This window comes from Protomyctophum parallelum (genome assembly GCF_964188405.1).
Source record: "Protomyctophum parallelum genome assembly, chromosome: 4".
NCBI lineage: Eukaryota > Metazoa > Chordata > Actinopteri > Myctophiformes > Myctophidae > Protomyctophum > Protomyctophum parallelum.
In genome coordinates, this window is record NC_139700.1 from 33,401,595 (window position 1) to 33,424,560 (window position 22,966).

Consider the following 22,966-nt stretch of genomic DNA (forward strand, 5'->3'; position numbering starts at 1 on the left):
CTACCTGAGGTGTCATGAGTGACAGATTTGAGTCCTTGTAGGGGATGAAATGGCTTAGTCAATTAAATCCAGTCGTCAGTAGCAGCCAGACAAGCATAGCCGGCTAAGAGAGGACCTGATACAGCACACCAAGGGTAAGATTCACTATACCGTTGGTGAAAGGGAAAGGACAATATTTAGAACAGAAATGTGACAATGGTGTTATATTTGTATTGGAAATTCTTAGACCCTCGCAAGAGAACTTCAGTGTGATGTGATCTATAGATATGTTATCGTCGCTGTTGGGCAGAAACCTTGTATAGCCATTATTTCAAAATCATTTTTTAGTTAAAAGCATTGTTAATCTTAAACGCCTTAGACATGTTGGGATGTTTTTCTTTCTTTAATTTATCACGGTTCCATATATACAAGAAATGATTCAATAGCAACAACAGTGTCTACTGTATATCCTTGCCATCTTTAGTCGCATTATCCATGCAGGGATAATCAGAAGATAGCCTCTTATCTGCCATACTTCCTGTATGGTGTGAGTACCAACTCTGCCACCAGCTGGTACTAATAAGAAACTGATACAAATTATAATTTATCCCCAGCTCTATTAGAGCACTAAACAAGTGGCTAGGGTTGCACCAGCTGTTCTTACTTTAGTTGAAGTGTAAAGTTTATACTTAGGGCTTGGTAACTGCTAGTTAATTTTTGAGTATCTAGCTACTGCATTAGGTTTGACCATACTGTATGTTCTTACACAAGACTGAGTTACTACTAGGTAGCCTAAGATGTAGAAGGCAGAATAAGTCTTCCTTGATTGGTTCAATGAGGCATAAGCAGCCTTTAGTTTAAATTGTGGCTGCTATTCGTAGTAAAGTGTTTGCGTTAATACATGCATGGGGTATCGTGTTTTAACCATGTGTGATGCACAGTGATATTTAGTAGGGGTGCACGATTATGAAATTATGACCGATCTCCGATTATTTGTCATATCTGCCAATACCGATTCTGACTGATTCCGATATTATACAGAGGACCACAATTGAAACAAGCCTAGGCCCTAGGGGCTTGGCCCAAAGCCTGTTAATAAAGTATTCAATCAATCAATAAATAGCCTATACTCTCTTCAAAGTGTCTGTTTTCACAACTGCCTACTGAATGAGATTAGTACACAAATTAATATTCTTTTTTATTTGCTGGTAAAAAACGATAAAATCTGTATTTTGAGAACATACCGATATGGCCAATTCCGATTATGCTACTGATTAATAGTGCATCATCATTAGTGCACAAGTTGTAACTAAGTACCCACTACGTTACAATAGGCGTAGTTCTAATGTACCCTTGTGCACCAAACACTAGCCACCATTTATTGTCTACTGCGCTGTCCCGTATTGAGTAACGCATGATATTGAATGGTTCTGTGTATTACGTGATATTGTTTATGTACTGTTTACTGTAAAGTTTGGCGCTGTGAAACTAACAGGTTTGATTGCAGGACAGACAACAGCCAAAGGTTTTCGGGCCAAAAGATCTATTTTATTTCCTGATGCGGCTACCGGCTGCCATGCCTTGTGTATAATATAATACCCACAAGGAAATGTGTAAAACAAAACCGAGTCATCACAGAGGCTGTCCTTGTCTGAATGCGTGTGGATGACTGATTTATCCTATGTGCAATGTGCATTGATTAATGCAGGTGTGTAGTCACACCGAGCTCTATTTAAGTTAGACTCAGACAAAGTGAGTCTAACAGCCAAGTCGGCCATTCTACTCCTTTGAGACAATTATCTTGTTTAATAAATCCCTTCACCTACATACTGTACATATAGTGTCACAAGATATTAGAGAGAGACACGTTGATTAGACTAGCAGATGGCGACTGGGTTAAGGGATTACTGTTAACTCCTAACAGTCTGCAGGCAGTCAAGGTTGCTGTCCAATTAGGGTGACCCTCCATTTGGGCAGGAAGGGTAATGGAGAAGATGAGCATAACCCTGTGTGCATCACGCAACACACCAGTCTGGGCTGAGTCACATGCGCTCTGTGCACAGCAGCTGACGGACTGTATTGCACTGCTAACAGTGAGCCTGTGAGGCTTTGCGGATGCTGGGTTTACTGACCTCTGCCAACGCACCTTAGGTCTCCTTTTAGCTTACCATGCTGATTATATTTTGGTATATATACCTTGCAGCTCGGAGCTTCACTCAACAATGCAAGTATACCATGTTTGTTGTTTGTTGTGAGGCATAGCTCTCTCTTTTTGGGGTGAACTCTGCAGGAGGGTAAAGTCTGAGACGAGCCTGTTTTCTTGGATAAATAATGGATTCCTATGTCAGAAAGGAGTCACTCACAGCTCCATTAGTGTTAAATGAATCATGTCAACTTTAATCTCTAATCCCTAGAAATGCGTCTGTCCTCCAGAGAGCTACAGGAGAAGGCTACAGGCCTATGTCCTGAATGCAGTATTTATGAACTTTTATAAAGTAGAGAGTAGCACAGCATGTCCCGGCTGTGATTGTGTGACATCCAACACTTGTCTGAGGACTTGTCTGGCACCAACATTTTGTCTTTTATCTCTCCCTCTGTGGCTGCCACCCTTTGCTCACTCACTGTCCTCTCACTCTAGCACTGAAAATGGCCTCAATTCTGCAGCAGCTGCTCACCCCACTGTTCAGTGGTGAAGTTGAACCCCCCAGGAACAAGGTGACAGTGGTGGGGGTTGGCCAGGTGGGCATGGCCTGTGCTGTCAGCATCCTGCTCAGGGTAAGAGTCCCCCCTATTAGCCTCCCTAGTGTCACAGGAAGGGCACCAGGTAAAATCTGGTGTGTCTAACTCAAATTGTAGTCAGTTTTTATATGCCGGATATTACTGTGTCATTTCCAGGCTGACAACAGATTACCTTGTCTGAGGGTCTGTATGGGTATTATGCTGCCAAGGTTCAAGGTTCAAGGTCTTTATTAGTGTCCCAGAAGTGCAATTAGGTTTACAGCAAGAGTAGTGGTTTAAAACATACAAACAATACAGGACAACAACAGACATGAGACACCATAGCATAAACAGGTCTGGGCGCATCTCGTGCAAGTATAGTCAAAGATAAAAAAGGCTACATTCGGAAAAAGTTCTAGGATATAAAGTGCTTGTTTCAACATCGTCATCATCAGCAACATATCAACATCATTCTCCAATGCCACTCTCCTTGTTGGTGTGGTTAGAATGGCAGGTACACACTCACCTCGTTCTGTAGTTCAACACAACTTAATTTAGATTAATGTGGTAGTATCAGTAGAAAGTTGTAATAGTACTGCTCTGTGAAATGTGCAGTAATAACCATGAATATATAGGGTATGGGCGTGACATCATCATACCCAGATGTAATGCGGGAACGCCTACTGAGTGGCCTTGACAGCCCATACATCCAAACACGAAAGTCCTATCTAATTGCATTAAACAATGTTAGACAACATTAAACTCACTTTGCCACTCACTTTATGCAAGCGCATACCCTCTATAGAGGTTAGGTAGGTGCAGCTTTGTTCATTTATCCCAAAGCCTCATTGCCACACTGCAGAAACAATAATGATTTGAACTTCATTGTGTAGGTATTCTGGTAAAAGGACATCAGTGAGCTGTGAAGTGGTCTGTCCTTTTTACCTCTATAATTGTGTCCATAGGGAGATTATAATGTGATGTGATTGAGCCCAGTATATTTACATTTAAGATGTCCTGTGGTGTGTATGCAGGAACTGGCGGATGAGCTGGCCCTGGTAGATGTGATGGAAGACAAACTGAAAGGAGAGATGATGGACCTGCAGCATGGAAGCCTCTTCTTGAAGACCCCCACGATCGTTGCAGACAAAGGCAAGTTTATAACTGTTAACATAAGAAAAGAGGCCGCACAGCTCGTAGTCACGATGCTATAAACCTTTTAATGAACCAACGTTTCGGCAAGCAGGTTGCCTGCTTCAGGTTATGGTATATATAAGTTTATAACTGTTAACACACTCAACAAAGATCAAGATGGCCCCAAACTGATTATACTTCATCTTGTGGCCATTTTGCTTGATCTTCTACTGAAAACTGAAACTTGTATTGGTGCTTGAATCCTGTCAGTAAAATAGCTGCATGGTTCAGCTAAATTCCTGCACAATAGACTTGAACAAAAGTCTGACATTCAACCTATGACAGTGAACAACTGTATACCCCCCTCGTGTATTCCTTCACTCCTTCGTCTCCATACATCTGTCACCTCCTAGATAACCTTGCAGCACCAGTTCAACTCCACTTTCTCTCCTCTCTTCAGACTACTCTGTTACAGCTAACTCCCGCATCGTGGTGGTGACAGCTGGAGCCCGTCAGCAGGAGGGAGAGAGCCGACTCAACCTGGTCCAGAGGAACGTTAACATCTTTAAACACATCATCCCCCAAATAGTCACACACAGCCCTAACTGCATCATCATTGTCGTGTCCAACCCAGGTACCGTTGATGTATCATGTAACCTTTATTTAACCGGGGAAAAGCCATTTGAGCCCTTTTTCAAGGCAGACCTGGCCAAGAAAGGTAGCAAAAAGTAAAAGTTACATTGACAGAAATTATGACAAAACTTTGTAATTAAAATATCTTAAAATGAAACGGCCTATTGGAAACATCTACACTCCTCCTTAAAAACATTCCCCAATCAGGGTCTTGAAAGGTTCCCCAATTAATTTTCCTCAAGGGCCATATTTTGACTAGCGTACCAGGCTGGGGGCCGAGTCTGCACGCGCGAGGTCGAGGTCTTGCCCTGAAAATTCATTTTCAGGGCAAGACCCCATTTGAAAAGGATGCCCAGTTTGACATGCATAGGCTACTGACCCCCATTCAATGCCATTTATATCTGGGACCCTTCAAAAAAAGAAATTCTTTCATGGGCCACAAGGGGGCGCTCTGTGGGCCGCAAATGGCCCGCGGGCCGCCTATTGGGGAACCCTGTCCTATGGGATGCAGATAGACTATAATACAGCTCACATTCTTTCCTACCCCGCAGTTGATATTCTCACCTATGTCGCCTGGAAGCTGAGTGGTCTGCCAAAGCACCGCATCATTGGCAGCGGCACCAATCTGGACTCAGCCCGCTTCCGCTTCCTGATGGCTGACAAACTGGGCATCCACTCCAGTAGCTTCAATGGCTGGATCCTGGGAGAGCACGGAGACACCAGCGGTAAGACCACACTAGACTTAACATTATCGTAACAAAAGATGAAACTTGATATTTTCTATCTGTGGACTGGAGAATTAACCACATTGAATGCCTCAACTCCTACGTTCCAAGTGCTTGTCAGGGTGGTCCTCAGTTCAAATAGGATTATATCGGGGGGTTGCGGCCTGAACATGTTGAGAACCACTGGGATAATGCACAATGATGTGAAGTGTTGATGAGTTAGAGGTTCCTGTGTGTTTCAGTGCCTGTGTGGAGCGGAGCCAATGTAGCCGGAGTCAGCCTGCAGACATTGAACCCTGACATCGGCACTGACCTCGACACTGAGAACTGGAAGGAGACACACAAAATGGTGGTGGACAGGTTGGGAAATATTCACTAAAGCCTAATTTTATACACCTAGGATTGTGTAAAAGTGTCAAATAAAGTTCAGCCATTATAATTGTTCATATAACATATTATCAAACCATTCCTATGTATGAAGACAATGTGTTTAATTAATCATAAAGCTATTAATGTATATTTTGTGCATCAAGTGACCCTTGTCTTGTAGCGGCGATGGTTGATGGTTGAGTGGGAAATATACCACACTATGCACATTACTCAGACTTTGGTATGAATCAGTGATTCTCAAAGTGCGGTTCGGAGACCCAAGGGTCCTTGAGGTAGTTCCAGTGGGTCCCCAAGTGATAGTTAGGATCCAAATGGACCCTTAGAGCCTGGTCTGTAGGCGTAACTCTGACCCTGTACAAATGGAACCAAGATTGGCTCAATTTGTACAGTTATGGGTCCTTGGCACAATCAATGCATACCAAACTTGGAGTCCATGAAGTTAAAATGATTGAGATGGTGGTTTACTTCAGTGCCTATGAGGTCATCAAACTGAAAGGCTATACCAACTGGGCCATTGGACTGAGTGTGGCTGACCTGACAGAGAGCCTGATGAGGAACATGAACCGGATCCATCCTGTCTCATGCATGGTCCAGGTGAGCACTCCCCCAAACACACACACACACACACACACACACACACACCCGAGCAAATCAACTTATTTTCATTCCCCATTTAGCAAAGATACAAATAGAAATGGGGTGCGTAACCTTTTGAAAAGCAGTACTTAAAGTCGCTCACCAAGACATTTTCTGTGAGCGACACTGTCATAGCTAAGGCTATCGATATAGATAATATAATTGTGATTGTGAGGTTAGCTATTGGTGCTTTCACAAAATATTCACACAATGCGATTTTTACGGCGTGGCTCTATAGGAGGCAGAGCCATTTAAAAGAGGGTCTGTGAGACTGTGGGCTGTATTTTGCGTATCTTAAGTACCAGGTCTTATTCCCTAACTTGAGTAAACTAAAGACCTGGAGGTTGTGATCAATGCTCTTTGGCCACTCAGAATAGCCAAAAGAGCATTGATCACGCCTCCAGGTCTTTAGTTTACTCAAGTTAGGGAATAAGACCTGGTACTTAAGACACGCAAAATACAGCCCTGTGTGTCTCTGGAGTAACTTACGCAAACTATTTGTGACTGCTGATCAGTCGCAAACCACCAAATGTCTTGCGCACACTGCCAGTAGGCCACATTATAATTGAATATTGTAAGTCTGAAGCCTTACCCACATTTGGATTCATATGTCATAGATACGTCATAGCTGACTGGTGTAATAGATGACTCGTCAGTCGTCATAGGCTGGACACATGAGAAACAAGCCTTTTGCACAGGGAGGACCAAACTATGGCCAAATGTGTAGCAGAAAGAATATCCCGAACATTGTCCATTTAAGCCTGACGTCGACATTTAAAGATGGAGTGCCATGATTTTTGTCCACCCTAAAACATGATCAGCAGGTCTTATTGTTATATAAGGAGGAAGAAGTTTTTCAAAAAAGTGTACAGTATTTGTTAAAATGTAGTTTTTATGTGGGCACCCCCACCAGTTCATTAAGTATGGCTGGTTTGCCTGGTGGGTGGTAATCCACCTGAACTTAATCCACACCCACAGCTGTGTTAGGGGAGGGGCTGATAATGTGATGTCCTCTCTCCTTTCTTAGTTCTCTAAACAAACAAAAATGTCCATAGACTTGGCCGCCAGATGTTGGAGGGGCTAGCACCCTCAAAGATCTGAGATTTTTTATTGGGAATAGCCTGGACACATGAAGTGTGAGATCTACATTGGAGCCATTCTGTGTTCCCATGTGGATCCCGCGATCCACATGATTCAATGTTTGGTAATCATCAGTAATGCCTCCATTACTGGGTAAAGGCAAATAATAGAACGGCTAGAACAGGTAAGGTGAGTCAGAAAATGTCATCACTTTACTAAAAGGCAGCCTTTAAAACCTGGAAAAGACCACAGTTATGCTATATCATGATATTTAAAAAATCCCAAGCGATCTAAAATGTATTTTGCCCAGCCCTATTTTGCTTATGGGTAGCCATAGTCAGTGGGTCAAAAACGTCTGGGTTTCCGAGGCTAGTGGATCTCGAGCTGTTTATTTTCACCAACAGGGAATGCATGGGATTGAAGATGAAGTGTATCTGAGTCTGCCCTGCGTGCTGAACAGCAATGGTGTGTCCAGCGTTGTCAACGTGACTCTGACAGAGGACGAGGTGTCCCAACTGCAGGAGAGCGCCGCCACATTGTGGGGCATCCAAAAGGAACTGACGGATGTTTAACTGAACAGTAGGGGGAAACATACCTACTAGGCCAGTCAATCTAGGATTTGACCCAAAAGAAATTGCAATAGTAATCATTCAAGGTTTTTTTTATGAACCTCAGGGTCATCCAAATAACATTAAATGTGATTATTATATCAATTTTGGATCATGGTAAATTCAAGGGTGAACGTTAGGGTACCATTGAAAACCTGTATAATTCCAAATTAAATTATGCTTTAAAGGTTTTATGACATTCATTTTAATTTATTTTTCTTTTTTCTTTTAGGTTTTATGACCTCAATTACACCCAAAAAACCTGAACTTTGAACATTCAGTGGATTTTCTGTGGTCTGAAGTTTTCTTTGGGGTTTGGAAGCCTTTTGAGCTACAATGAAAAAAGGCAAAACAGTGACATCTGCTGGCAAATCCCATTGACATATATGGGATTTGCAGGATCTTACATCACAAACAGCAGGAAAATCAGAGCACCTGTTTGAGCCAGAAAACCCCAGATCACAGAAAATCTACTGAATGTTAAAAGTTCATGTTTTTTGGGTGCAATTGAGATTAGAAAACCTAAAAAAATAAAGAACAATTCCAAAACCTTTTTTTTAATGTCACAATCCCTTTAAGTAGCATATGACATGTCAAACTAGGGGTTATTCATGATTCTGAATCAATTGCAAGCATTAGTTTTGCACGAAAAACGGCCATAGCGGTCTTCACAAATGTGATGAGGTGGCTATGGCCGTTTTTAGCCTGACATTTTTGCCTTATATAGGTTTTCAATGGTACCCCAACATTCAACCCCTGAATGTACCATGATTACAATGTATATACGTAATAATCAATTTTTAATGTTATTTGGATGACCCTAAGGATCATAAAGAATCTTGAACAACTATATACAAATATTGCAATTTATTTTGGGTCACTTCCCTTTTTAGCTTCTATTGACTGGCCTATACTGTATACCTAACCCTACTTTGCAGAAGGCACAAAATAGCATACAGCTTGCACCTTGTCTGTCTATCCACCACTCTAGATTCCTATGTATGTGGGTTGTTAATCCAATAAATCTTAGGTAGGTTTCAAAATGTCTAAAGAGTTAAGTCTTAAAAAAACAAGAGTGGCCGCACACACTGATAGCCAAAGTGCCGATTATTTATTAGGATGCAGAGTAGGATGTAGGAACCAACGTTTCGGCAGGTACAACTGGTTTCTTCAGGGTATGCCCAGGTTATGGCTTCTTCAGGGTAATACCCTGGAGAAGCCAGTTGTACCTGCCGAAACTTGGTTCCTACTCTGCATCCTAATAAATAATCGGCACTTTGGCTATCAGTGTGTGCGGCCACTCTTTTGTCTTTTTAAGACCCTTTAGATTGTTTCTGCTGTGAGCTGGCACCACTACTAAGACTGGTGTGCGTTTAGCATCCTCCTGCACAGGTTTCAAAATGTGAAATGAATGTATTTGATGAATAAATTTGTTAATAAACCAGTGTTGGCACTTGAATAGGTTACATGCTGTTTAATTGTTCATTGCTATTAAATTAATGTGACGTCCAGCCATGTTTCGAATAAAAGGGTTTTGGTGCTACAGTTTTATTCCGAGGAAGACCTTTGTCGAAACATCAGTAACTTCTGCAATAAGTGAGTAAGTAGCAATAAACGTGCAAAACCAAGGGCTCTGGTGTCTTACTTTGGATAGTCTACCGGTATTATAAGTTGAAAGTTCCCAGTTAAGGTTTTTGATCACAACTTGTCTGTATCTTCACTGGTTGAAGTCAACTTATACATTATGAACTTGGTATAGTCCTTGCTAGTTTGACTCATAAGGCTGGAGGCAGCCATTCCAAATTGAAATGATTTGTGCATGGATAGTATCTTGTACCTACTATCACTGATCGCATTCACATGATTGATGACATCTTTGAAGAATACGGATATGCTAAGCCCTGCCCATGTATCAGATTTTTCTGATTGGTTGTCTGGTTTAGTGCAATCTCGGAACTCATTAGCGATGTGTGAGTCAACAGTCTGTCTCGAGAGACTAGGTTTATTATAATCTGTACATACCCAGGAATTAAAGCAGTTAAAAAAAAAAAAAAGACAGGTTTTCACTACTAAATAAAGGAGCCCCATCATTCTAAACCAGTAGGGGTGGAAAACTTCATGGAAAGGGCCACTATTTCCAAACTTATTCCAGAGGGCCACATTGCATATTGTTTCTGTGAGGCAGAAATCATTACTTGATGGCCTTCCTTGCCTTTGTGCCCTCTATACTACCAAACAAACGCTATGTGGCCGTGTCCCTAATAATTGCACTATTTTGTTTAAAATTACATGCCCAAAATAGGAACACCAAGGTCAATGACCAAAAAATAAGCACATCAGGGTTCATGTGGTTAAGAAAAGTATGAAATGCTCAACTGAGGCAGAAATTAAAAATCAAACTTTATTTCAAGTATGTATTTACAAAAGTTACATCCATTAAAATGTCTCTCTGACAAAGTTCATGTTTAAATAAAGTAGAGTTGTGAGACCAATCAGAGAGGTCTGCTGTGTATCTCCACAGCAGCTCATTTTGATCTTGATCACGTGGAGCAGAAACTGGTTCATGTAACAGCTGTACAAAATTTCAGTAACACTCCATTTCCAGTTGAGGAAAAAACGTTTTATCAGGCTCCCGGTTGCTCTCATCGAGTCGTCCAAGTATCCAGTGGTTGGTCCCAACATGTCTGTTTTTAATCAGTGGATATAACGAGTAGGGGATGATGGAAAAAAATGGAAGCCGACTTTGGGCCTAAAATGAAAAAAATCGCAGTGATAATGATGAAACAATTTCCTTTTAACAAAGGAAACTTCATGATGTCAGTCAAATGTCCAAAGGAATACTTTCCACCCATGATGTAAGAAAAGGGCCTGGATTCACAGTCTTGACCTTTACTATTGGCTTTGGCTGGTAAGGGCCAAAGTCAGTTGTAACTTGTAGGCGATTTGTGCCTCCTGCAGCTACAGCTCATTGTTATACCATGTTGTTGCTCTCGCCAACTTTGTCTACCAACTGAAAGGTAATAAGAAGTATGACAATTAAACACAAACTGCAATTTCCACAATATACACAGTAAGTATAGTGCTTCTGTCAACCACTTTGACTACTTAAAAAGTGCTACACAAATAAAGGATATTATATTTTAGCATTAGCTTGTCACATTCACTGATGAGACAACCGTGATGGATGCAGTTTTAATGCAATACAATGATATGCATTTATCCTCATTTTGTTTGACTATTATCTTCAAGAATCAAGAGGGGTGTACAGGTATAAGTAGCAACATGTTGGAGTAACAAGGTCTACAAAACTGTGCAAAAGCATAACAATATCCAACTGAGATAATAAGAATACTGGACCTGTAATGAAAATTTATAAAATAAACAATAATATTAAAATAATTAAAAAGATTTTAGTCACACCAACTATTAACAACAATGTGGATGTGCAATGGGGAATGCACAGAATTGGGGGAGTTATAATAGAATTCACCACACACACACACACCTTGATGGACTTGGTATATGAATCAGTGTCTCAAGAGAGATACATAGGCTGTGAAATTCATAACGGCATGTGTTTCAGGTTCAAATTCGCTGTCAAACCAATAAAACAGGGATATGGGAAAATGAACAGGAAACGTGTATGCCCTCTAACCTTTGGGAAACCTTGGGACTACAGTTATGCAACCTAATCAAGTCACCACCACCTTTAATAGAGGAGAGCTTTTAGGATCGCAAGTACAGTGGATTCTAAATCATAACAATCGTTATACTTACACTGCTGATCCCTGGTAAGTTGAGCAAGGACCCCAGTACAGGCACCCGCCTGATGAAACCGATAGCCACTGGGAAGAATCCCCTGTTGAGGGAAAACAGGTGAGGTCAAAATCTCAAATGTTTGGCCAATACTGAAACAGCACTCATTACAGTCATTTGCAACTGAGCTGACCTAAATAAGAGGAAGAACCCATAGATTTCCAAGACCACTCCAATGATGGGCCAGCCGATGAGAACCACAATCACTCCTCCCAGGAAGAAGCCTGTGGCTTTGGCTTTGTGTCTCTGGAAGAAGAATCTAAAGGTCCGCTCCAGTCCAATGACAAACGACAGGCCTGCGACAAAGAGGATCTACATACATACGGTATACACAGAATAAGATGTGAAGCATCTAGCCCCAATACGTTCCCTCAGTCCCTACGATCATTCTGTAGCTGCGTAGGGACTGAGGGAACGTATTGGGGCTATGACACATCATGATATGCGTTTCCAAATTGGCACTGGATACAACACAAATAGGAGATGGCATACAGTAAAGTGATCTGTTCAAAGAAAGTGAAACGAAGACAAGATGCACACAAACAATCAGATAATCATATTTACGCAGTCGTAATAATCAGATCACGAACAGACTTACATTTCCAATGGCCAGGAGAGCTGTGTCAAAAAACAGCATCATCCCAAAGAAGAGGAAAAACACCCCGAAACCCGTCAATCCCATACCGATTTCTGTAGATTGAAATAAGTTTTAGAACAAACAAGTCACAACACAAAGCTTAGCTACTACAAGTGCATTAACCCTACAGTGACCCACCACCACCAGAACACTGTCCTAATTCATTCATTCATGCTAAAGTTAGCACGCCTAATAGCAAATCAGAACTTCCATAAAATGCGTCTTACTTTGTGAATCCGTAAGAGAAATCATTTTGACTGCGGGCAATTGGCAAACCACTAGAAGACTCTTTAAAATAAAAAATAAATATTTGTTGAACTAGCACACAAAACTACTATCTGCCGATGATGATCGCAGCCAGAAACTGGGCTGGCGCCACGTCTTCCGGAACCACGCACGTACGTCGCATTCACGCATTTGAACATCTTCGTGAATCGCAACTGCGCAGATTTTGCGCAGATATAGTGTTTATCTCAGGTATGTATGCCTACTGGGTATGTATTATTGTTGTTGTTGTTGTTGTTGTTGTTCTTGCAAGTTTTCTCATCCAAATGCAGCTCAATTAATGGTTTCGTGATGTGTTGAAAATAACAAGCTATTTCAGATGTCAAAACAAACCGGATTTGGGATGATGTATGGACTACAACTCCCATGTTCCTCCAACGAGGAAGACTGTCTGCCTCTCGTCGCCGCATAACAAGATCCATACTCACCATAACTCTATGTACAAGATACGTACACACAAAAAGCAGAGTTTGTTGAGACTAGAGGAGATTTTGTGAAAACGTCCGGGGTTCTGTTCGCCAGAATGTAATTGATCAGGGATCCACTTCAAGGCGTAAAACATATTCATTTTGAATTTCAAATCATGTCTCCTGTTTTTGCAATTATTCTGGTCTTTGTTGGATGTTGTAGCAACGTGGTGTTTCTGGAGTTTCTTGTAAGGTCAGTGATGATTTTTACTATATGACCACTTAAAGGACCACTTCACCACTTTTCAATGTATCTTCATATAATACATTTTGTTATAACATTAACAACTACACTGGCTTCTACATTTGTATACATTTGTGTATATATATACACACACACACACACACACACACACACACACACACACACACACACACCGTATTAATTTACATGACATGCTCCTGCAGAGAACATCCAGGATGTGGGAACATTGTGACATTCGCTCAATTTGCATTCATCGCATTGGAGGGGTTCATCTTTGAGACAAACTTTGGGAGGAAGAAACCAGCTATCCCTATAAGGTATGACTGTGACATCTCACTGATTCTGTTTGAGAATCCTGTCATCATGGAGAAGATTGAACATGGACACTAAATGCTTCTTGAATCTCTTATTTTCCAGGAACTATGTGATTATGGTGACCATGTTCTTCACAGTCAGCGTGGTCAATAACTATGCGCTCAATTTCAACATATCTATGCCACTGCACATGATCTTCAGATCTGTAAGTACTGTTCTTATGATTTCAAATCATCTGTTGTCATTCTGACAGCTCCTCTACTAGACAGAAATAGACGTTTATTGTGCCAACTTGGAGAACACGATGACATGTGAGTGATGACTGAGATAGGTAGTAGAGTAGGTGAGATAGGATAATATATAAAACATGATGATGTGTCAGATGTGGTACAAACTCTGCTTAGGCACAGCATACCGTTTCCTGTCCTGATAAGTAGAAGAGTATGACAAAAACACATCAATTTGATGACACTGTTTAATGAGTAAGAACAATGTATTTACTGATACTGGTCTGGGATGTGCCTCATGCATTTTTCAACTGTATATTTGATTTTCATCTCAAATATCTACCACCAATACGTGGGCCTAATCTCTCTTCGACTAATGTCTTGTGTTCCTGTCTTCATAGGGGTCATTAATAGCTAACATGGTCCTGGGTATAATCATTCTGAAGAAAAGGTACCCATCTACCTATAACTTAACTTGTCAAGCTGGTCATAACTTGCCTTAAAGCTATAATCCTGAAGTTGCATGTCACTCCCGATGTAGTGAGGTAATTGCTACTATGTCCAAAGTACAATAATGTTAGTGTTGCATCTAATGTCCAATCCAGTGTGCCATCTACTACTGCTTCAAATACCTTTTTTTTACATTGTCAAATCAGCAGGTATCATACCTAACACCAAAAACTCCAAATGTCTACCCCCTGTCTGTCTCAAACAGGTGCTTAATGCTATTAAGATGCAAGGCTGCGTTAAACTTGTTACCGAATTCTTGAAGAGAACAATGTCCTGAATTTCAATGATCATGAAAGGAAGGAAAGGGTGACTAAAGTGCAAAATCGGCACCATATAGGTGAAAATAACCTTTTAGTTATAAAGACAAAACTTCAGGATTGTAGCTTCATACTTACTTACTGCATTTGTTTTCCTGTAGTAGTAACACTATCATAGTGCCAGACTGCCAGTAGATCCTATTTCCTAAGCTCATCATTGCTCAGAATGGTATTTATTTTTATCTTGCAGTTATTCAGCGAGTAAATACTTGTCCATAGTTCTCATTTCTGTTGGAATCTTCATATGCACCATTATGTCTGCTAAACAAGTGGTAAGTCACTCACTGATTGTGTGCCATTTTCATGTAATGCAAATTATGCAATAACACAACATACATTGTAACAGATACACCATACATACAACAAAAGTGATATGTGCTATTCCATGTTTTAGTGATTTGTCATTTTGTTTCTATAGAATGTGGCAAATGAAGCTTCAGAGGAGGAAGGTGTCTATGTGTTCATGCACTGGCTGTTAGGTAAGTTATGGTCTCAATAAGTCTATGAGCAGACCATGTTTCACTTGGATACACTGCTTAGGATGTACCATACTTTAACCTCACTTTACGATCCTGTAGGTTCACACTCTATTAACATACGACGAATTAGACCGTTCCTCACCATCTCCTAATCCAGACAACATTCTTGTCAAAACTTGACTATAGTAACTCCCTCCTTACTGGCCTACCGGCATGTGCACTTAAGCCTCTCCAACTGATCCAAAATGCTGCAGCTCGCTTGGTCTTCAACCAGCCACAATTCTCACATGTCTCCCCCCTGCTCCGCTCCCTGCACTGGCTCCCGGTCGCTGCCCGCACAGAATACAAAACTCTGTTGCTGGCATTCAAAGAAACCAAAGGTATGGCTCCCCCATATCTTGCAAGCATGATTGGACCCTACAAACCCTCCCGCGCACTCAGATCAGCCAACGCAGGAAAGCTGGAAGTACCTAGCCTGGTTAATAAACCAGACTAATATCGCACGGACCGCGGGATATTAGTCTGGGGAGGCTCAGCTTGGATTTCATTTCCAGGGGAGCGGGTTGAAACATTTTCTCTTTGACGCAATTGGTCAGAGCTACTGTCAGTCAAAGGTCTCAAGCATTGAAAGTCACTGTACCAAAGCCCGCCCATATTGCATACCGTGTCCCGATTGGCCACCCCATTTCTCTGGTGTAGGAAATGGGCGTACAATTGAGCCTCTCCAGACCGTAATCCGCCGGCAGGCAATTTATTTTTGCCAACGGCTGATTCGGTCTGGTTTATTAACCAGGCTAGGAAGTACCCTCACTAAAAATGCCGGGACAACGCTCCATATGTCCCAAACTCTTCTCCCTTCTGGCCCCAAAACTGTGGAATGCACTTCCCGTTGCAATCAGAACTGCAGCATCACTCCAAATCTTCCGCCGTAGTCTGAAAACCCACCTTTTCAGACTCTATCATGGCCCATAGCACTTGCCCTACCCCCTTAGATAGCACTTTAGACTTAGATAGCATTTGAAACAGACTTATAGCATGTCATGTAAGTACATTTTATTTATAGAGCACCTTTCGAAACAATGTTACAAAGTGCTGTACAACAAGGTAAAACAATCATGTTAAAACAAGGGCATGAAACAAACAATAGAAGGTAAAACATTGAGATGCAAATAAATCAAGTAAAAATATATCATAAAATAAAGTGCTGACGAAATAAATACGTTTTTAACAATTTCTTAAAACCGTCAACAGACTCTGCATTCTTCAGCTGAAGGGGCAGGGCATTCCACAAAGTGGGGGCAACCACTTCAAATGCACGGTCACCCTTAGTTTTGAGTCTAGTTGTAGGAATAGACAGAAGGCCTTTATCGGAGGACCTGAGAGAACGTGTGTTAGGTTTAGCATGCATTAGTTCAGAGATGTAGAGTGGAGCCAGTCCGTATAATGCCTTGTATGTTATTAAGAGAATTTTGAAATTGATCCTAGATTTGACGGGCAACCAATGGAGTGCAGCAAGCACGGGAGTAATATGAGATCTGCGGGGTGTGTTTGTGAGAATCCTGGCGGCTGTATTCTGTACTAGTTGTAGTAGACAGCACAATAATTGCATTGTATGTAGTCATAGCACTTCATAGTACATATGTATAGCATAGTATAGTATATATGTATAGTTTATATGTATAGTGTCATTATATAGATATGTTCTAGTTACGTTCTTAGCTTACGCATGTTTCATGATAAATGCATTCTATATATGTAATGTATTCCCATGCTTTTTTGTTCTTGCCTAATGTAAATCGCTCTGGATTAAGCTAAATGCCTAAATTGTAATTCATATTACTCAATGTATTCCATATTCCCCTAGGTATAGCCATGCTGACCTTTGCTCTGCTCATGTCTGCAAGAATGGGAATCTTCCAGGAGACATTATACAAGCAATATGGCAAATACCCCAGGGAGGCCCTCTTCTACAATGTGAGTCACCTTTTCAAACATGCAGTTTGACGCTAATTCAGCCTCAATCAGGGCGATTCTTATGTGATAAGGTGTTTTTAATCTAATAAATAACTTGTTGCTTAACCAAGTATGTAGAGATTTCTTAGTGAACAAAGTAATGTGAAAGGTTATGTATCACATAGTTTTCATACTGAGTTGAGCTATCCTATTCCACTTCTCTTCACAGCACTTCATGCCACTGCCTGGGTTCCTGCTTTTGGCCACAGACATTTACAACCACGGCGTGTACTTCAGCCAGAGCAGTAAGATATAAGTGTGTGTGTGGGTGACAGCTCCTAACTCTGCATGCAGAAGTGGGTGGCAGTTTTTCACCCTTGTTTTAGATGTATTAACATCTAAAACACACACACCCGTGGTAACTGCCATCGTTAATCTAGACTGATGAGGGCAATGCTTGGAAAGCTGCTCCTAACAATGTGTTATTGCCAGTGTTGATGTTTATAATATACAGTACATGTATTGTATACAGTACAGTGCACAAACGGGAAAGACAGGGGAGAGCTAGGGAGGATGATACAAAGCAGTGATGCACAGTTTACCATGGTTGTTTGTTTGGGATGACTATAAAAGGCTCATCAATATACAGATTATCTGAGGTGTCATAATCTTCCTATGGGGATTTAAGCAGTCATGAGTACATGTAATGACCTTCATCCCTGATTCATAGAGCCCAGTGAGTAAATCCAGTTGGCACCTCGTTAAATTGGTAGTTTTTTCCAAAATGTCGAGGCGCGAGGTCTACTACTGGTAGTACCAGTATTTCTGGTAGAGTATGAAGGTTATTTTTGTCTCCACCAGGCCGAAGGCATGGGGGGAGAGTATGTTTTGCACTCCGTCCGTCCGTGTGTCCGTGTGTCCGTCCGTCCGTCCGTCCGTGTGTGTGTGTGTGTGTGTCCGTGAGCAGCTAATCTCGGCCACCGTTAACCCGGTCGATGCCAAATTTTGCACACACACTCCCTGGATGCCAACGATGAACCTCTGCCCCAAACTTTCCAGAACGGCCTGTTATAGCGCCACTAGGAGGCCGCTTTGTGCAAAACAAGTTTTTGCACAGTACACCTACAGATTTTGTCCAAACATTGCGCAAATTGGTACACAGTCTCTCTAGAGCCATTCAACGAAACGGGTCTTTCAGATTTCTCAGACTCCATCCTGATTGGTTAAGATTGGCTTCCAAAGTTCACAGGAGTGCTCAGTTTCAAACAAAATGCTGCAAATCATGAACACATCGCGTGATTTCCGTGAAATTGTGCACCCACATTCCCACTAGGCCGAGGACGAAATGCCACATGAACAATTTCAACTCAGCCTCAAGGTGGCGCTATAACTGGCCGAAAAGTGTTTTTACCTCTAACTGCACGGATCTGTGGATAATTTACTTTTGTTGCCCTTTTATCCAACCACCAGATGAAAGCAAGCTGCAATGTCCTACATTCCTATCCTGGTGGAGACCTGTGCCCAGAAGGGCACTTTTTCTAGTTCATAGTGCTATTCATTATGTCAGTAACCCTGTTTCGGTAAATATGTATAAACATTTGGTTAAATTGTACACCATGTGGTTAAATGCAACAGAGTTGATAGACTGAAGTACTATCCAAATAAATCTATTCCAATATGCCACACATTCCCCCTCACTGGGATTTAGTTGGTTTGATCTATATGAGAAGAGAAAGATGCATTACTGTAATGATTAAAGCTAATGCCTTTGTCTAGACTACGTATCTGTTTATGCTTGTTAGGGTTGGAGTGTGTCTGCGTGTGCACGTGTCCTATGGGGGGTGAACATATTGCGTGCATGTATGCATGCATGTGCGTGTGTGTGAGATAAATGGTTAAAACGTTGTTTGGATTGGGTGACAGTACCGTATTTATGTGATTGTGTGGTTGTGTGAGTGGGTGCAACATTCAGCCTCAATTCATATACAGTAATTTAGATAGTAGGATAGTACTTTATAGAACAGTGGGGAACCACCCTTTTTTGACTAACCAGGTGACCGTATTGCAAGTTGCAACGGGCTATTGAGGTGATTGATTGAGTGGAACAAAAACATTATTAGCCATTATTGTTATCGTGCAAAAAAGCTTCTTCCTGAGATAGTCAGAATTGATCTTTAATACCCGATCTTTATTATTCATATTGAATTATTGACTATTGTTAGGTTTTATTGTTAAATGATTGGCTTATTATATCATTGTTATTCTAGTTGGCAGCCTATAGCACTGTGTTTTTCTCACGCTGTGTTTTGTTGTGGTTTGTATGCACTTTGTAAACTTGTTTTTTAAAAGTGCTATACGATATAAATACAGTTTATCATTATTATTGTTATTAATTATTATTGTCTCCACCAGGCCGAAGGCATGGGGAGAGAGTATGTTTTGCACTCCGTCCGTGTGTCCGTCTTTCCGTCCGTCCTTCCATGCCAAACTGTGCAAACACTCCCTGGATGCCAACAACGAACCTCTGCCCCAAATATTCCTCAACGGCCTGTTATAGCGCCACCATGAGGCCGATTTAGGCAAAACGCATTTCTGTAGATAACTCGTACACATTTTATCCATCACACAATTCGGTATACACTATCTCCATAGTCATGTGATGTTGAGGAAATGCGATCAACACGGATATGAACAATTTCCCATCTTCCATCCTGATTGGCTAAGATTGGCTTCCAAAGCTCACATGATTGGTCTGCTTCGAACAAAATGCCACAAATCACAAACAGTGTCCAATTTCCATGAAATTATACACACACATTTCCACTAGGCCGAGGACGACATGCCACTAATTTCTTTCCAAAATCGGCCTCACGGTGGTGCTATAAAAGGCCAATTCCTGTTTTTACCTATAACTGCATCTTATGTATGCGCACTCCCTAGAGGCCATGGAAAAACATTTCCCCTGCATCCCTCCACATCTGCCGGTTATAGCGCCACCATGAGGCCGATTTCTGCAAAACACATTATTTGTTAGTCGCACAGATTTCATCCAAATCTCACGCAAATCGGTACACATGATCTCTGTAGTCATGTGATCAAGACAAGCCTGTTGGATTTCTCAGATTCTACACTGATTAGCTAAGATTGCCATCCAAAGTTTTCAGGAGTAGCCCGTTTTGTACAAAATGCTTCACATGTCCTGCTCATCCAGAATTCTATCCTCAGAGATGCTATGACTGATCTGGCTCTGCATTTCCTCAACAAAATGAAGAAAATTGTTGCAAGAAACAAACAAACAAACAAAAAAAACATATATATTATATTACGCCTAAACATTTTGCCAAACATCACACACTCTCCTCTCCTATCCTCCTGGTGGAGACCTGTGCCCAGAAGGGCACTTTTTCTAGTTTTACTCTGTCTCTAGCCAGAGATGCTTGGTTTGCTGAGTCAGTATTCATACATGCATGTTTTCTCTCACAGCTCCTGTGCAGGTTCCTGTGATAGGCCTGACCATGCCGGTACTGTGGCTGTACCTACTGATGAACATGCTTACACAGTATCCTTAAACGAACAAAAACTGTTTTTTTCCCTGGCTGTAGTTTCATCATTAACACTTCACTCTACTATAGTATATGGTTTGTTTTTCATTCTTTTTTCCATTTCCATTTTTGTTTTACTTCTATCTAGGTGCTGTCTTTGTCAAATTGTTAGCTAAATGCCTAGTATAGAGCAGTAGTCTTTGGGCTCGGCACAAGGCACCCCTAAGTGTTTGAAAACAAAAAAAACTTCCTTGGCTGCAGATCAGGCATATTGGTGTGGGACAGCTAGCAGTAACACGCGATATTGGTAAATTCCAAATATTATCAAAGTATTTCACAGCACCCCATGACTTTGACAAACCCTGGCCCTAGAGTGTTATATGTAATATAAAAGTGTGTGTGTGTGTGTGTGTGTGTGTGTGTGTGTGTGTGTGTGTGTGTGTGTGTGTGTGTGTGTGTGTGTGCGTGCGTGCGCGCGGCCAATCAACATGGAAACGAACTCCTCAAGATAACTGGAAGTATTTCTCAAGATGTACTTTTTTTTAAATCCAGTTGTCTTACTGTAGCAGACCTTAACCCATGTCCTCAGGTATGTGTGCATTCGTGCCGTGTTCGTCCTGACAACAGAGTGTACCTCACTAACGGTGACCCTGGTGGTGACCCTAAGGAAGTTCCTCAGCCTCATCATCTCCATCCTGTACTTCCAAAACCCCTTCACTACCTGGCACTGGGTGGGCACAGCCGTGGTCTTCCTGGGCACGTTGATCTACACAGAGGTCTGGACCAATGTCCAAACAGCCCTGCGTGGACCAGACATAAAAGAGAAAAAGGGACAGTGACCTGCAGAATGTGCATTACATCGTGGAGAGTGCCTCTGCACCGATGTGTTCGTCATGGACTGTGATGTTGCGCACAGTAAAACCCCAAGGATCTTACACTTTGGATTACTCTATAATTACATTACGCACTGTTTTATTTGGGGTATTGATGTTGTTTTGTATGACTGATGTTTACGGTGTTGCTCCCATGCATTATGAAGTGTGTGCCATAGTAATGGATGTAAGAAAAACCTACTGTTTTAATATTCAGTATTTTCAGTTATTAGCTTACCTCATCAGAACCTCCAACTGCACACTGTGAGAAAGCTGTTGTCTTTCATTTGTCAGTTTTATGTTTGGTTGGTTATTTATTTAAATCTTTTTTTTCTTTCTAATGTGAAAGGAGATTGTGACATGTTCGATGTAATACAAGTTTCAATGGGAATAGGCTTGACACAGTATACTATATGGTGTTATTGACATGGCCATGCATATTGTAAACAATTAGCATTTAATGTCAGTGTTATATTATCATTGATATTATTACAGACTGGCTTGACATACAGAGGGATAATTATTTAATTTGATTAAGTCTTGATTTGTTTGTATTAGTTTAGTGTACTGTATTAGTTATGTTTAGTTGCTTATAAATTATCGTTGTACTGTCTCAGGATTTTGGACCAATATGTATCAGGAGGAGCCTAGTAAATACTGTAAATGACTAAACAATTTCAATCAACCCTGAATAAAATGAATTAGTAGGCCTACTGTAGTGTAAATTGCATGTGCATGCTGAACCAGCAGGAATAAGGTGTTCAAAAGGCAATAAACTAAATAATAATATAGCTGCACCACATATAAACTCTAGGATTACAGCCAGGTCATGCCCAGTCTCTTTCTCCCATTGACTAAAACGTGTTCAATAGATTAATCAATTAAGTAGCAAGGTTTCTATTGCGTATCTCCATTCTGCCCTAGCTTTCTTTTTGTTTATCCACACTGGTCCACATAAACTAGTATCTCTACTCTGCCCTTTTAAGTTTTAGCTTATTGCATATACATACACACTTAACTAATCTACCGTTAACCCAAATAATTATAAGAAACATAAGCAAAGCAAAGGCTTTTTGACTTAGAACATTCGCTTTAGAATAATAGCAATGGCAATTCAACAGTAGCTTAAAACATACTTTATGCAAATTCTATTTTCACCATTAGCCTTTACTACTTGACTTATCTCTTTTAGCTAATTTCAAATTTGACCAATGGCTGTCTGAGCCTAATCATGGTGGTCTTTTGAAGATGCTCTAACGTCTGTTAAAAAAGGAATTTAAAAATTCCAAAAAGGTAGCACATCCAAAAATGTAATAAATGGCGGACAAAGTACTCACATTTCCATTTCTTTATTGTCACACACCAAAAAGGAACGTAAAAAATGATATATAATATAATTATATTTTACTTATAACTTAAGAAATACTGACAAAATACA

The 22,966-nt window shown here is 41.0% G+C and overlaps 3 protein-coding genes across 4 annotated transcripts; 2 read left to right on the top strand and 1 right to left on the bottom strand.

Annotated features, from left to right (window-relative positions):
* The first annotated feature begins 10 nt into the window (after window positions 1-10).
* Window positions 11-8,994, top strand: ldhbb (lactate dehydrogenase Bb). 2 transcript variants are annotated; one of them, XM_083763682.1, is made up of 8 exons: window positions 11-134; window positions 2,618-2,754; window positions 3,732-3,849; window positions 4,292-4,465; window positions 5,016-5,189; window positions 5,432-5,549; window positions 6,050-6,173; window positions 7,700-8,994. In XM_083763682.1, the coding sequence occupies exons 2-8, from the start codon at window positions 2,626-2,628 to the stop codon at window positions 7,865-7,867; spliced, it is 1,005 nt and encodes a 334-aa protein (XP_083619808.1). In that variant the 5' UTR covers window positions 11-134; window positions 2,618-2,625; the 3' UTR covers window positions 7,868-8,994. The 2 variants fall into 2 exon arrangements, with proteins under 2 accessions (XP_083619808.1, XP_083619809.1); XM_083763683.1 differs by lacking the exon at window positions 11-134 and having other exon boundaries at window positions 2,609-2,754.
* A 1,296-nt stretch (window positions 8,995-10,290) lies between these two features.
* golt1bb (golgi transport 1Bb) lies at window positions 10,291-12,738 on the bottom strand. The gene is made up of 5 exons (XM_083763464.1): window positions 12,584-12,738; window positions 12,318-12,409; window positions 11,853-12,031; window positions 11,681-11,762; window positions 10,291-10,913 (listed from the first exon to the last, which is right to left on the bottom strand). The coding sequence occupies exons 1-5, from the start codon at window positions 12,606-12,608 to the stop codon at window positions 10,875-10,877; spliced, it is 417 nt and encodes a 138-aa protein (XP_083619590.1). The 5' UTR covers window positions 12,609-12,738; the 3' UTR covers window positions 10,291-10,874.
* Window positions 12,739-13,032: 294 nt separating this feature from the next.
* On the top strand, window positions 13,033-22,241 carry slc35b4 (solute carrier family 35 member B4). The gene is made up of 10 exons (XM_083763259.1): window positions 13,033-13,301; window positions 13,517-13,630; window positions 13,731-13,833; window positions 14,257-14,306; window positions 14,873-14,954; window positions 15,101-15,161; window positions 17,026-17,135; window positions 17,344-17,419; window positions 20,598-20,673; window positions 21,246-22,241. Exons 1-10 carry the CDS (start codon window positions 13,225-13,227, stop codon window positions 21,493-21,495), a joined length of 999 nt encoding a protein of 332 aa, XP_083619385.1. The 5' UTR covers window positions 13,033-13,224; the 3' UTR covers window positions 21,496-22,241.
* Window positions 22,242-22,966: the final 725 nt, after the last annotated feature.

Bases quoted from the DNA above. Each gene is read 5' to 3' on its own strand.
- ldhbb (XM_083763682.1), top strand. From the start codon at position 2,626: ATGGCCTCAATTCTGCAGCAGCTGCTCACCCCACTGTTCAGTGGTGAA. The intron at 2,755-3,731 runs GTAAGAGTCCCC...GTGTGTATGCAG, and splicing joins CTGTCAGCATCCTGCTCAGG to GAACTGGCGGATGAGCTGGC. The intron at 4,466-5,015 runs GTACCGTTGATG...CCTACCCCGCAG, and splicing joins CATTGTCGTGTCCAACCCAG to TTGATATTCTCACCTATGTC.
- golt1bb (XM_083763464.1), bottom strand. From the start codon at position 12,608: ATGATTTCTCTTACGGATTCACAAA. The intron at 12,032-12,317 runs GTAAGTCTGTTC...GTATGTATGTAG, and splicing joins CTCTCCTGGCCATTGGAAAT to ATCCTCTTTGTCGCAGGCCT. The intron at 11,763-11,852 runs GTCAGCTCAGTT...TTCCCTCAACAG, and splicing joins GGGTTCTTCCTCTTATTTAG to GGGATTCTTCCCAGTGGCTA.
- slc35b4 (XM_083763259.1), top strand. From the start codon at position 13,225: ATGTCTCCTGTTTTTGCAATTATTCTGGTCTTTGTTGGATGTTGTAGC. The intron at 13,302-13,516 runs GTCAGTGATGAT...ATGCTCCTGCAG, and splicing joins TTTCTGGAGTTTCTTGTAAG to AGAACATCCAGGATGTGGGA. The intron at 15,162-17,025 runs GTAAGTTATGGT...ATATTCCCCTAG, and splicing joins GTTCATGCACTGGCTGTTAG to GTATAGCCATGCTGACCTTT.